The sequence below is a fragment of the Lagopus leucura genome, unplaced genomic scaffold (assembly GCF_019238085.1).
Source record: "Lagopus leucura isolate 7727_CA_CO unplaced genomic scaffold, USGS_WTPT01 Super-Scaffold_100014, whole genome shotgun sequence".
Lineage (NCBI taxonomy): Eukaryota > Metazoa > Chordata > Aves > Galliformes > Phasianidae > Lagopus > Lagopus leucura.
In genome coordinates this window covers 2,960,843-2,976,541 of record NW_024962268.1, presented here as the reverse complement: position 1 = coordinate 2,976,541, position 15,699 = coordinate 2,960,843, and the positions used below count along the sequence as shown (strand labels likewise).

General features: G+C 36.0%; 1 protein-coding gene across 1 annotated transcript in view; it reads left to right on the top strand.

Moving 5' to 3' along the window:
- The window catches only part of ANKRD31 (ankyrin repeat domain 31), a 60,928-nt gene extending 46,561 nt beyond the window's left edge, over positions 1 to 14,367 (top strand). The window contains 4 exon segments of the mRNA XM_042875360.1: positions 1,363 to 1,503; positions 2,330 to 2,426; positions 2,891 to 2,962; positions 12,778 to 14,367. Coding sequence (XP_042731294.1) covers positions 1,363 to 1,503; positions 2,330 to 2,426; positions 2,891 to 2,962; positions 12,778 to 12,929 — 462 coding nt within the window. The 3' untranslated portion in view covers positions 12,930 to 14,367.
- Positions 14,368 to 15,699: the final 1,332 nt, after the last annotated feature.

Sequence of the window (15,699 nt, the reverse complement as noted above, 5' to 3'; positions counted from 1 at the left end):
CATTTAAAAGAGGAGAATGTTAAGGTTTTCATGACTTAGTTTTTTGAAGCTGCTATTAAGGATTTCCTCTGTGTCATGGTAGATGTGAATGTATGCCAGATTTCTCACTAGCTGGTTCTGGGGCCTGATACAAACCATGTCTGCAAAAAAAAAAGAAGAAAAATCAACCTCTATTTAATATGAAAACGTACCCCCATGTTTCCAAATACAAAGCAGACTTTTGAGACAGCTGCTGAGGACCTGACTTAGTATTCAGTAAATGGTGGAACTATTGACTGAATTCCCATCTGTGAGCTAGTTAATTTCCAGTGCAACATATTAATTAGAATGTGAAAGGTTGTTTTCAGCTAACCAGATATAGTTAGTTAATGCAGAAAAGACCTCTTTTTCTACACCTCCACTCTGCTCAGGAATGCTTTTCTTCTGAGAGCATCTGGTTTGTTGCTATGCTTTGTACTATAAGCCAGTGTTAGCAAGTTACAAACCTCTACACTGGGTTATGTCGTGGATCTATACACACTCTTCTTTTTATTGGAGGACGTGTAATTTTCCTACAAACCCTAAGATGATTAAATTGAAGGATAGAGAATTTAACATGCTCTTTTCTCTGATGACTGTTATCTGTCAGTGCTACTTATTACATTCTGGTCCTAAGGAATCATGACCCTATATTGAAATGCTGATGTTGTGGCTTTAGAGAAGTCAGTGATATTAGTAGAATGAAAATGGCACTCATTCGTGTCTTAAATAAAATGTCGTGTCATAAAATCATGAGTGCTGTAGAGATTGAAATTTAGAGGCTAGTATCTGAGGTATCTAGTATCTGAGTATTTAGTATCTTGCAATACTAGAGGCTAGTATTGCAAAGAATTGATTCACAAAGTTTCTTTACAGTTATATATACTTAGAAAAAACATATAGCTAGTGCATAATACTTACTTAAATTAGCTTTGAGCAGGCAGCATGTTGTTTTTTAACACTATGGACCCATGCTATATAAATGCGAGTTAGATTTACTGTTCATCAAGGTATTTGAGTTAAACATCTTAGTTTACATTCTTAGAGAGTCAAACCATTTGTTATGGTGGAAGGTAGCTGAATATTTTTGATGGATCATTCCTTTATTCTGATTGTTTAACTTTGTACATACTAAACAGCATTGCCCAGTATTGCGTATAACAAAATTTAACTTAGTGTAAAAAATTGCAAGCCATAAGAATTTTTATTTCTTTATTGTGGAAATAAAAATTGGCTACAACTCTTCAGGTATATAGTCCAACATTTTTTCCATGTTTTAGGGATTTTAATTCAGTTTTTTTATTTTATGAGCTGAAAACTATTTCTTTATTTTTCTTTTTTTAGGAATTCACTTGCAAAGCCACACTCTTAACAGATGGCAAGATCAAAACAAGTAAAAATAAAATATTTCAGAACCCAGTTCGATGGGTTGAAGACCTACTAGGAAGTGATATTTATGTGACATGGAAGTATGCATGGAACAAGGTATGCTTGATTTTTACTCTCAGAAATAATATCGATAAATGCAAATAACAAATTTAATGAATCTGTAAATTATAAAGTGAAATGCAGTCAGGAAATATTTTCACTATTTTTGATCTCCATTTTTAGTTACAAAAGCAGGGTACAAGCCTAAATTTTAAAGTCTTCCTGCTGCTAATGAAGTGCTGTGAACAGAAATATGTAACTCCAGAAAAGGGTTAGCTATACAGTGCTAGATACAGGTGTTCAGAGATTGTGGGAAAGCCTAGTCAGTAAGCTGTCAGTGTTTTGAAAGCACGGTTTTAAAATGATTCAGAAGTTGACTGAAAAGGCTGAAAGGTAGAATCACAGAATTGTAGGGGTTGGAAAGGACCTTTAGAGATCATCAAGTCCAACGCCCTGCCAAAGCAGGCTCCGTACAGCTAGCTGCATGAGTAGGTGTCCACATGGGTCTTGAATATCTCCAAAGAAGAAAACTCCACATCCTCTCTAGGTAGCCTGTTCTGGTGCTCTGTTACCATCACCATGAGAAAAGAGAATAAAGAGAATAAAAAGAAGCAGTCAACAGTTTGAGATGTCAAAATGTCGGGGATAAATGTTGCAGAAATAGTGTTATTCTTTATTTTAGAGATCTTAGTAGGTAAACAACATTTTTTCAGTAAGAATTTTAATCAGCAGAATTTCTGTTTAATATTGCCTGATGCAGACTATTAAATACCTAAACTGAATTTTAAAAGAAAAGTGAAAGTTTTTCACGTATCAGGAAAAATAACAACAAAACCACAAAAGAATTAAAATAAACAGTTATCCATTTAGATCTTGTTTATAGGTTGCTTATCGTGGGACACAGTTGTCAAAGCTTGTTGTTGAAGATGCTCCTGTTTCTATTGACCTGGAAATACCATCACAGCGGAGAGAGCTTGCAGGTATGTACCACTTAAAATCTAATGTTCACCATGACTGAAGCATCAGAAAGTAATTTTTCATGAGCTTAAATTCCAAAATCCATCCATTGCTTTCTGATTTATTTTGGACTACATTCATATATCAGATCCCTGTACTGAAACATAGATAGAGACATAAATGACAAGTGGTCTTCAAATAAGTACTTTTTATTCAGAAAGTAGTTGCATGAAGGAGATAATTGCAAATGACTTGATTGCTATATAAAAATATGTATGTAATATTTTGTTTTAAAATATTTAATATAGAGAGAGTGAAGTTTTTAATAAGTCAATCTCATACTTTGTTTACTCTTTTGGAAACTCAGTTATGTGCGCAGCTTTTAATTGCATGTAAATATTAAGATCACAAATAATGTGTGTTGGTGGAAATCCAAATATGTTGAAGCAGCAGTACTAATTGTGGACTTCATTGTTGTCATAAACAGAAACTGTGAAATCATTTCCATGCACTGATGAAGAAGCAGCTGAAAGTCTCCCCACTGCCAGAGAATTAAAGAGTAAGATTTCTGTTTTTAACTGGTGAAAAAAAAAACCAAAAAAACAACCTTAACAGTGGAGGCAGGAGATGTAGAGCAGATGCACAAAGGAAAAATGAAAGTAGGGGAGCAGAATTGATTTGGATGAGCAAAGATAAGCATAGTGGGGAAAAATGATGGCTCCGCCAATGGATTGGATTGATCTGAAAGAGATACTCAAGTTTTCCAGAGCTCTGTATCTTCTACTTACTCTCTTGAATCCAAATTAGGAACATCTTGTTATTTTCATATAGTTAACAAAATACCTCAGTGTCATTTGAAGTGTTCAGTTACATGTCTCCACTGAGTAAGGACAAAGACAAACACCTCCTGCATTTAGGAGGAGAAATATGATACAGCAGCATTGTGGAATAATGTAATAAAGTCTAAGTTAGAGGAATGGAAATGTTACTAAAGATGCTGAGATCTTTGGGGAGTTCACTGAGCTTTTAAATTTGTGCTTTCGGTATTACACTTTTATATTAGTTGCGCGTTAAGCCCTGTTGGCAGTATTAGCAGTACTCAGCAGTGCTTACTGCATTTCAGGTAGCATTTCTGCCTGTACTGCCTTTGATTATACCACAGAGACATGACCAAGAGTTCAACTGCAGTGCAAAGGCAGAGTGGTCATCTCAAACCCTGAATGGCCAGTGTCACTTTGCACTGCAGTCGTTCAGATCTGCTGTGGGAAACAGTAACAAGCATATGGGAGGTGAAGGGTCTAAATTTGTGTCAGACACTGTGAATTGAAGTTGCATTCACATTGTAAAGCTGTTGTTTAAGCATCTGCAAGGCCTTCAGCTGCAGGGCAAAAGATGCAGTAAACCCTGGAGCTGAGAGTCTTCTGCAAAAAATACTTTGTTAGCTTACTTTTTTTGTAATTTTGTGTATGGATGTTAGCAGTGAGCAGTTAAACTGAATGTCTTAACTGCCATGTTTAAAATCACACACTCAAAAAAAGAAAAAAAAATGCAAACAAACTAAAAGCACTCAATAAAACAAACTCCCTCACGGACTGAACTCCCTGTGATTTTTGCTGAAAAGTTACTTGTTACAGCTCTTAGGAGTTGTATATCTCTACTGAACAACTGACCGTCTTGCCACATTCATGCTCTCTCAACTTCTTCTAGTTCTGCTTACCAGCTAACTTAACTGTAATGTAGCCTGTGTGGTTGTTGTCAGCCTGTTATTTGATTGCCCTGTCCTGTCTGGTAACTTAAAGCAAAAGGCTCAATTTGTAGACAAAGATAACCTCTGACATACAGGTAGAGATTATGCAAAATAAGAATTAGTAATACAGTAAAATAAATAAGTTCAAAATTCATGGAAATATTGTTTCAAATATAGATTTCTTTGTATCTAATACAGTTATTCTTGTCAGTAAAGGAAGAACTGCTTAGTGTGCACAGGATACCCTTTAAAAAATTTGACCAATGGTTTCCACATTTCTAGCTTATAGAACCCAAACCTTTTTGTATTTGCTTTTTGTATTCACTTGAAGAGAAACTTCACATTTCTGACCAAAAATATTTCTGAAAGCAAACTATGGAAAAATAACTCTCACTTAGGAAGGAAAATCCTTCAAAAACTTGTCTCGTGTTTAATTGGATCTCTTAAATGAAGCTTTGGAAGCACCTTCAGAGCCCACGTAGCCCAGGAATTAATTTGTTGTATTGTTTGTCCCTTGAGTGGTTCTTAAGAAACAAATGCAGATACACAATGCTATTGCTCCTTTGCTTTATGCTGAATAAATTCTAAATACAAAACTCAATTGATTTGACTTTCAACCAGTATTTGTTTTTTTCTTCACTAGTCCTGGGAAATGATAAAAGAATAATTCTAGCAGTTTTCTTGCTAGCTGATCTTGTTTTGTTATTCCTGTGCAGTACAGAGTTCTGGTACAGAGGTTGCTGATGGGGCAGGAGAATATTTAAATCCAAATGAAGTGCTCCATAGAATGAGACCAAAACTATTAAGTGTTTCTATACCATGTAGATAGAACATTGAAGTACAAGTAAATAATGCATGTGCATATTAGCAAGAATTTTCCTTTAGACCTTAAACTGTGAACTCCTCAGAGTTCTAATTCAGAGCTCCAGATTCTGCCCAGGCTTAAACAATTGTGTCAGAAACTATTTTCACAGGTAAGATTTGACATTATTCTATTACTATTTTTGGAAGAAAGGTGGAAAAGATGATGAATATTAATTAGTAATTCAAAAATCAGGATGAGAACTGGGCACTCAAAGTTTAGGTTTTTTTTTTTAAACAAATGTCACGACCTAAAGGAGCTTGACTCTGCATATCTGACTTTTGGATTGGGTATTATTGGCATATCACCATTAATAACAGTTATAAGGAATAAAAGAAGAACTTGGGAATGTAGAAATATATGTAAATACATAGATAGTATAATAAAATATTCATTAACTAGATAGTGTCCTTATTCACATTCCTGTGAACTATATACTGTGTATTCTTTGTATTTTATATTTTAGAAGCAGTGAGATTGTAAACAAATTCTTCTATCCAGAATAATTTTCCATCTCAGAGTTATTTTATGGCGAGGCTATTATTTGAGTTCTGGCTTAAAAAAATGTATTATGTTTGAATGCATTCTGTGTTCTCTCCTTTGTACCTTATAGACAAAATGTTTAAAAATATTTCCCAGTACTTTCAAGGTCTAGAGATTTGCTTTGGGTAATTGCATACTTTACAAAGAAGCAAATAGTTATGTCAGCAAAACTTACAAAGCTGCATTTTCCAGTTAACTTTTTGTGCCCTGACTAAAGCATAGACTTGCTTCATCTACATACTCTTCATTTCCAAAATCCTCTTCCTGCTCTTATGTGACTCTCAGCAAGGTAAAAGGTTGTGTGACTGCATACTGAGTTGAGTGGATAATGAGAATGGAACAAAATTCACTTTTGAGGATACCAGGAATGAAAGAAAAGAAAATAATTCTAAAGGATGTAATGTCATAGAAGCCAGTTCTAAGAATTTAATGCTTGTGATTTCTTACCTCTTAGGTTTTTTTTTTCCCCTGAAACTGGCATATTACTTCAAAGGTAAATAGATGACTCAGTACCGTAGGTTAATGTAGGTCAGATAGAATTTCTGAAGGTCTCCAGTCCAGCCTCTTGGTCTAAGTAGGACTAATTTACAAGTTAGATAATGTTGCTTCAGCCCTTGTCCAGTCAGTTTCTGAGTGTTTTCACGGATGTACATTGCACAGCATCTTTTTACAAGCTATTCCACCATCTGACCATGTGGTCACCGATGGCGACTTGTTTTTCCTGTGTACAGGAATCTTATTAATTTCCTTAAGAAACCTCACTAAAAGTAAACTGACTCCAAAGAGCTTTAAACAGTGGCTGTGTGGCCTTTTTACTTTAAAGTTGTAAAAGAAATGCTTTGATATCTGGCCTTTCAGCTGCATGCAGCTGCTTTTCATCTGCTTTGTTGGTCATGTAGAGACTGAAAAAAGCAGAGCTGTTGTAGATAACATTCTTAGTATGTACCTGTCTTTTCCTGTCTTACTTAGAAAAGTGATAAAAGAAAGGCAGTGTAATTAACAGCAAGAGGAAGGCTTGCTGTGTTGTTTTTGAACAGACTTTTTTTGACTCCACAGTCTGATAGTGTCAAATTAAAGCACTTAGGAGACTACCTAAATACCTTAACTTGATAAGCATTCTGATCGTATCACTTTTTTTTCCCCAACACTGAATTTTAACAAGTTGGAGCAAATCTCCTACAGAAAAAAAGTTCAGTGTTTAAATCACCACACAAAAAAATTATTTATGAGGTTAGAGGAAGCCTCTAAATATTGTCCTGAGACTGCACTTAAAAATCCACTGAGCAAATCACAATTCCTGGATTTTGCTAGTGAATTAAAGCTATAGGTTTTCTGCTAAATGGCAGTTTTGACCTGAGCTGTAAATAGATTCATACTTTGTCTTCTGTTTTCCTAATCTGCATCAGTGTGCTGTAAGTTGTGAGAATTTTGAGGTGCTACTTTTTAATTACCCAAGATTGGCCCTGGGGCTGGTTCTTAACTTGTCATATAATACTCAGGTTTTATAGAAAGCTTAAAATAATTTAAAGTAATTATGTATTTATCCTGCAAAAGATTGCACAAGGGAATTATTGGCTGATCAAGTGTAAAGTAATAAGTCAAAATAATTAATTGGAAGAGAGACAAACAGGTGGTGGGAACCTGCAAAGTGTTTTATAGGATAAGAAGTAGTTTCCTCCAAATCCTTTTTCGAGTAATCATACTCTTAATGAAGTATGCTAATGTATGCATTTGTTGTTGGAGATCTCAGTAATTTGATATTTTAAAGGAATCATTGATTCAATCCAGGAATTGAAAGTCCATCAGGCAGCTATGTAAAAAATATTTGTTAGAAAAAAAGGAATTGGGCATGTTTTAAAATACTGCATTTATTTCCTTTTTTATTTATTTATTTATTTATTTATTCCTTTTTTTTTTTTTTTTAATAATAAATTCAATCTTGAAGACATTCTCTTATGGGAAGTTGTATACATTTTAAGATTGATATTAGCACGTATGTTAATCATACCTCAACTTTTTGGGAAAAACTAAATTACAGCTGCTGTAAAGTCAGTAAAATCTGCTGTTACTTAGGTTGTTCTCCCTTTATCCTCATAGGTAACGTATTTCTATATTTTAACATTCTATTTCTGTAATAGATTTGAGGTTTTGAGTTCCTCATGGTAAATAAAAAATTTAGAATATCTGAATAAACTGGTACAAGGACACTGATGAGAAGCAATTCATACGGTACCATATAATGTAGAATATTTGTTACTGGCTAACATGCATGTACCTAATGTATGTAGTAGAGAGGAAAAAAAGTTGCTGTATAAGGTGATGATCTGGGCAAAAGTTTTAGTGGATAATGACATACTGTCTTTATGCCACTTAACTAGGCGGTGCTGGCAGGAGAACTGTGAAGTGTTATTAATACATTTTTTGAACATTTAGAAACAGATTTTATGGTAACTGTATCTCTCCAGAAAATATAAGGTCTCCCAGTCTGTGTTGTAAGAACAATACTTCCATGTATTTGAAATGCATTCAAAGGAAAGTGAATCTAGATACCTGTTGTGTGTTTTTCTTTGTTTTTCTGTTTGTTTTTGTGTTTTTTTTTTTCCTGCTTTATGACATTGCTTTTGTCAGTCTTGCTGGAGGACAAAAAGAAAGAATGAGGTTATGAGAAAACCTATTATTTATTAAGTAGAGGAAGAAACATTGCTTTCTTAAATCTAACTTTTTTTTTTCTAGCAGCAACATAATATAATAATGATTTGTGAAGCATTAATTAAATTCCAACTTATTGCCGTGCAAATTCTGGTGCAATTTTAGCGGTACAACCAAGTAACTCGTCATTACAGTTTACTAAGTAACTTCCAAACTGAAGTGATTTATTTTAGAAGATCTGATAAATAGTCTTCAAATTTTTCTGAAGGATGTTAACAAAAATACAGCATCTGATAAGTTAGCTGTTGAAGAAAAAGATGGGTTTGGACACAAAGTGTCACAAAGTTGCCGAACTCCATGCTGGCCTGTATCTTCTGGGATTTCCTTACCTTCAGATATATGACTTAAATGACATGTCTCATGGCTAGAAAGGGATCACTCCTTACTCATTTGTTTGCAAAAGCCTTGGACTTCAGCATACAGAGAAGGAAAAAATCTGTCAGAATGAAGATACCATGAAATGTATGTCAAGTGAATCAAGAAATGTAGAGAGAGACCTGGAAAAAAGTAAAAGCTTTCTGAGGGGGAAAAACAGAACAAAACCAAAAACAGTGATCAGGGAACCATAGACAGAAAGATCTAGTCCAGCTATGACTGTCTCCACAGACATCTGTTTTTCTAAGATACTGGACCTTAATCAACTATAAATAAGTCATTTCCAAAATTACCACTATCTTGGGAAGAATTTGTATACCTCCATTCAGTCTCAGCATTTTGAGAGTGACAGGATCTAAAAATGTTTTTGTGAGGTGCTGGCTGTCGTTTCCAAGTCCTTACTCTTAGTGTGAAGGACCAATGCCTATTGGGATTCCTGGTTTACAACTGCTGTGCTCTGTTTTTGAGTTCTTGAGTGGAACGCAGATGAGGCCCAAGAAACTTGAAATCTCTTAAAATTGTTTTTGTTTCACATATTCAGAATGGAATTCTAGATTAAATGCTGTTGTCTTTAAGTGTGTTGTCCTTAGATGTTCTCTTTGCTAATGCTCCTGTAGGCCACATCTAAACTGCACCTAACAGATCCACTTGAGCCAAATGGATAACATCTTCTGTGACTTCACTGTTGATATCACGGATCGGTTGGGCTTTCTCTCAGTTGTAGTAATAATCTTCACCTGTGTTACGGAAATATTGACTATTGACTAAGATTGACTATTGCCTATAAGTTGACTCAAATATGCTCGTGGTTGAAGTGCAAGAACATTTAAATTCCTTCTATAGATAATTTCAAACAGTATAATAGTTAAAAAGTGATTTACAGTGTCTGTACGATTCCAGCAGTATCTTATTGGGAAAAATGTTGGGACAGACATTTTTAGAACCGGCTCTTTTTTAATGATCAGAATGTGATGACTGCACAGAAGTAGCAATCTTTTGTGACTAACCTTTATGCAGCTGGAAATTCTGTCCTGACATTTATGATTTCGCAGTACTAATGGGAATTTTCCTTAAATAGCATTTCCAGGTTCTTACTTACCACAGAAGCAATGTCTTGTAAAGCTGTAAGAAAACGAAGATAAAAGTTCAAACCGTTTCAGAATAGTTTCAAAGCTATAAGGCTGAAATGGATGCCAACACAGATGTAAAAGCCATTGGCAGGCAGGATGGAAAGAGCACGTAGGCTTACAGAGAGAGAGAGAGAGAGAGAGAGAGAGAGAGAGAAGGCTCATTCTGATGTTGATTCTGATTGACATTTTATCTTCCAGCTTACAAAGATGGAAGAAAACCAAGAGCACCTGACAAGACAACAAAGATAGTAAAACAGAGAAGATCCTCCCTACGTGCAAATCATTCACCTAGATTTTTTTTTTCTGCACCTAAGGTATACAGATGATGACTTTTGGATAGCAATATGGAAGTACTCCTGTACTACTAAAAGCATCTAAGCTGCCAGTCACTTACAAAGACAACTTTCAAAAGGGGAAGGGAGTTAACAAAAAAAGGGAGAATGGAAACTTCGAAGTGTATATTAAAATGTTTAATTATAAGCAAAGAGAGAAAATGGAAGAAGAATTGAGAAAGAAAAATGGGAACAGGAAGAATGTTAGTCGCCTGTTTCAGAATATGGATTAAGGAACACAAGGAATAAACATTAAAAAACTGATCAATTCCTACTGGAGAAAAAGATATTGTATGTGGATATGAGAACTCTGTTACTGAAGACCAAAGTCAGTACCAAGGAGAACAAGATTGAGGTGTATATGTTACTGTGATTTTGCAATTGAGCGTTACCTAAAATTAATGAAAATTAGAGATTCAGGAGTTTTTCAGGTTTTAATTATGCGCTCCAGTAAGTTGTACTTGTAATATTTGTATTTCATTTACAAAATCTTAATCCAATGGATAAGACATAGTTTTACCCAAAGGAATCGGCAAAGAAAACCATCAACTGCAAGGGAAAGAAACAAACAAACCAACAAATCAATAGATTCACATGGTCATAACTTTATGACACTTTCAGATACTATTTTAGGTTTGTTTGTTTGTTTGTTTGTTTTTGTGACATAGAATGTTGCATCAAGAGCACTAGAAGGACTGTTTCCAAGAGTAAAAAATGAATGTCTCTTCTCCAATTATGTTCTCTCAAAAAAGGATTTTAAAATAACTTCAGACATTGCAAAGAATTTTTCTGTAGTTAACCTGCAATCTGTGGGCATTTCAGGATGAAAAGGTTTCTTTTCCACAAAGCAAAACAGGTTAAAGTCATGCCTGTCATGTCATTCTAGTACTGCTATTTTTTGAGCTCAGTTTCTGCCAGTTTATTTTATCAAAATATTCCCAGGCTTGCTTTTAAGATTTTTTTTTTTTTTCCTGAGAGCGTTACCCTTAGAACTGTATTGTGACTTCCCATTCAAGTATTCCTATTTATACTCTTTGAAATACTGTTTCCAGTTAAGTATGTAAGAGGCTTCTTCTGGTGTAACTGACTAGTCTTTCATAAGAGATAATGGGTTTGTGCATGGAACATTGTAATGCAACCTCTCAAAGATGTCATGTATTCAGCCTGCATGTCTTCACTTGCTGTAGTCTAAGATACTTAAATATACGTTGGACATCTCTGTTGCTGTCATATGTTGGAAGGCTCTGTTGTGCTTTTTTTGTTCCATTTTCTATTGTGTTATGCTGGCATTAGTATGCAGACGAAATACTGAGAATGTAAAACATGGAATGATGTCCTATTCTCACTGAAGTCAGAAGTGTAACTGTGAATGTCATAGGAGTGGAACAACACATGTTGTCAAGAGCAAGATGGTTTATTTGCAATTCTGAACTTAGAGCTCTTACTTTTAATAGTAATGTGCTATTTCTCTGCTTTGCTTGGTGAGCTCCCTGAAATCAGGACATTGCAGACAAATCCCCACTGAGTGGGAGAAAGAGAGTTGAAATATCTAATACTTACAAGATACATTGATTTTTCACCAGTAGGACCTACTAATGTTGTCAGCTCAGTGAATATATCATGCATTTGGTGATTGATGTAAGTGGCACAGCTGGAAAACCTTGGTAACAGAAAGGTAAATTTTGGTATGGCATAGCATAGCCCAGGAATAAGTGTAAGGTAAACAACCAACTGCTGTTGCTTGAGATAAGTTCTTTCTGCATTTTAAGAGATATTTATTTTGGCTGATCTAATCATCTTGGAATACCTATCCTCTTGAAATATCGAATACTGTCTGAACACTATTTAAATAGAGGCCATCACCACTCTCATGAAAATCCTTCTCTTACTAACTAATACATGTGCCATTTCTGGTACTGAATGGAAAAAGTGTGGATGGGAGATGAAAAAAGTCAGGTAGCTTCAAAAGCAACAGCTGCAAAAGCCAGTCTGATGTGTGCTCCTACAGGAAAAGTAATTGCAATGTTTACTGGTGCAGGATATTTATTCTGCTGCTTAGTTACTGATTTTATCAGTGAAAATTACAGGTTCAGATGCTCAGTCAGTGACATACATGCCTTAAGTTCATGCACTGCAATAGTTGCTTCAGTCTGGCAGATATTTAAGTACTGCAAATAACTCTTGTTCAGTGCTGCTTTTTTTCTTTTTTTTAAATACAGCTTTGTTTTTATATGATCTGTTCCAGACTACAGGAAGGGTATGGTAAGAGAGATTCTGTAATTTTGGGGAGGTATACTGAACTCGTCTGTTTATGCTCAGAATATATGACATTCAAGTAATGCTGAAGAACAACTGTGTTTTCCATACCAGTTCTCAGTGAGAGCTATTGTATCATTGGAAATGACTGCTCAGGGTTGGATTCTCACACTGAGCCCTGAAGCACATAGCACTGGCTGGTCTTGCATCACTGAAATCTTGGTGCAAATACTGTGCCGGCATCACAAATAAGGTAGCTGAGATCTTAGGATATAAGCATCTAGGGCACTGGAGTCTGTCATGCCTTCATAGTTCCAACAAGATACTGACACCTGTGTAGATAACACCAGTGAATAGCCAGTGCATGTTTTCACTTGTGTCAGTATGCACTGTATAATCATCCACATTCTTTTTCAACAGGTTTCTCGGTCCAGTTCAACTCAGTAGAAAGTCCAACGTGTTTCCTTCAGTTCACTGAGTTACTCATCATATGTAAAGAGGAGTTTCTACCATGGCCTGTAATGGAAAAGCACTGGAATTTCTACAGGGCATGTGAAGATTTTGGATTCTGAAGTCTTCTTAAGTGCTAACACTTTTTTCTTCCATCATCATTTAGTTCTAAATGTACAAATGTTTGCTTCTAAGTGCTTTGTTACTGTTGTTTTGATAAATACTGTGATAAATACTTTGATAAATACCCTGTGCTTGTAATGGGCTGAAAGATTGTTTGGTTTAACTGCAGAGTACTTTGTAGCAGGTGAGGGTAACTCACGATTTAATTTTGTGCCTTAATGTTCTGAAATGGACAGGAGTTGTTATACACCGGTCCACAAATTGTATTCTATGTTACCAGCTTTGTATGAAACTCCAGTGATTTCTGTGGCTTTTTATCCTCCCACGCTGGACAGTGCCAGACAGATATCAATATCCACGGCCTCTTGCCACATCTCAGTTTTGAACCAGTCTGCCCAAGCATGTGCTGTCAGAATTGGCTGCAAGAGTTTGTGTAAAACATAAGCTATCAAGCAAAAATCAAGATGGGCAGCTTTGAACGATCACCAGCAACTTTGCTTTGTGAGGCTTAGTTGTATACAAACAACTGAGAATGGGATGTATGCTGGAAGAAGTTATAAGAGGGCTCTTAGCCTTTGAAAATGCTCATAGAAATTCACTTGTTGATTCAACCAAATCCATTTGACAGTCAAAAAAATGTGCCAGCACAAGCCAGGAAGTACAGTGAGACCGATTCTGGTAAATGAGTTTTTCAGTCTAGTAACATCCAGGATTTTCAGCCTGATTAATGGAGGATTTCTGTTTGTTTTGATTTTGCACAGTATGAATCTGCCTCAGTAGCATGTTTATAAAACATTTGACTGTTAGGAGAATTATCCATATGCAAGTGGTGTTGTAGCTCTTTCATTCCCTGAGTTGTAAGAAGACTTGAGATAATAACACCTACTACTCCTAACTCAAGTGAATGGGCTGAGAAATACCTCCTGTCAATACATGACATACTCAGCTTGCTATTTGGAATGCGAAGAGCTGTTCTGCAGGGATTTGATTAGTGTCTTAAACAGGAGGAGGTTTAGGGGAGAGTGAGGCTTCTGATGGTTAGAGAGTTAATACTGTGCCTGTGGATGCATGAGCAATCATTGCCTGTTAGGCTGTAAGGATTAAAAGGAAAAAACAAAAACAAAACAAAAACCAAGTGCATTGAAGCCAGAGAAAGTTAAAGGCTACTGAGTGATGGGTATTTAGTAAAGGTCAGTTTGCAAGTAGGAGGTAAACAGAACATTCCCACAGCTGCTGCAGCAAAACAGACCTGAAGGAATATTGGTCTAAGGGAGCTGTTCAGTCAGATACTGCTGCTTGGAGCACCCTTGGAGAAGAGAAGTAGTTTTTCATCAAAAGTGAAAGATTTTTGACTGTAAAAGTTACTGTTAAAGCCACTTACGTGTTGTTTGACATCTCTGTTATAAATTGTTTAATAAAATTATAATGAAAAACTGGGAGGAGCTGACAAATACTTCTATCCTGTAACACCAACATGACTCCATGCCCTAAGGCAACAAAGATACGGTAACATAAGTCTGATTGATTCCAGTTGGGCTAAGAGTGAAAATGCAGTTACATGGAAATAGCTCTCATTGACATCTTATGTAATAGTTACCACACTTTTCAATATTTATGTTGTATATAAGCATCTCAGTTTGACAACATAATCTGTTTTAATATGAGTAACAAATGTAGAGTTCTGCTTCCTAAGTCTTACAATCATGAATTTTTCATATTCTGCATACTGGAATCTTTTTCTTAATGATCCACTCAGAGATGACGAAAGTCATACCACTTTGAACAGGATGTTTTCTTAATTTTTTTTGCCTAAGTGTACAATTGCATAAAAACACAAGCTTTTACTACAGGTCAAAGATGGGCAGCTATTTGTGATCCTGACTGCGGCTAAATAAAAGTGCATCTGCTCACAAGCGGCAAACAGTGGTTGGTCCACATGTCCCCTCCTGCTTCTTCTGTGATTCAGTTCTTGGTAAAGCACTTCTCCACTGTTGGGCTGTGAATTAGTGCATATTTTGTGCTGTGCAGAACAGAGGACAAGAAATACAAAAAAATACAAAACCCTTGGTATTCTGTCTGCTGTTAGAAGAAGAAAAGGAAGAGATGATGTAGTGAACAAAAGCCACAACTTCAGATTTGTATTCCCACCAATTTACTCACGTTTTGCCAAGATGGAGTAAAACAGAATCAGTGGTAAGATTAATATCAGTAGGTAAAAGAAGAATAGAAGGTGTAAAACAAAAGCATAAGAGTGAGGAGGAGATAAGCACCTGGGAGGCAAACAATACAGCTGGGATTTGTCGATGTCAAGGCCTGACAAGACCAATGTGAAAATCCAGTCTCCTGTGTAGCATAGGCTGTAGGTTATAACACGGCAAAAGCTAAAGAGGCAAGGGGAAATGAGGCAGGAAACAAAGATGTGGATAGAAGTGTACCTGGTGGAGGATCAGCACAAACAATGCTCCTTCTTTCCAGGCAAAGCTGAACTGTAACCAGTAAGGACACATAAGGTGAAAGAAATGCAAGAATGAAGGCTGACTGTGGAAAGTGATTACGGGTCCTGTATGGTGCAAATACTTAGTGGTGTGTCTGCAAATTATGCTGAAGGAGGGGTGGCGCTGCAGGCAAAACATAGACCAAAATAATCTTGCCATAGGAATTTGAGTAATTTCTTGGAGCAGCTGGAGTTTGTGAGCGTTTTGTGATTACGGCGCAGAGGCAAAGACTTCTTTTATTCCAGCAACTTCATATGTGAGATTTAGGCACTTT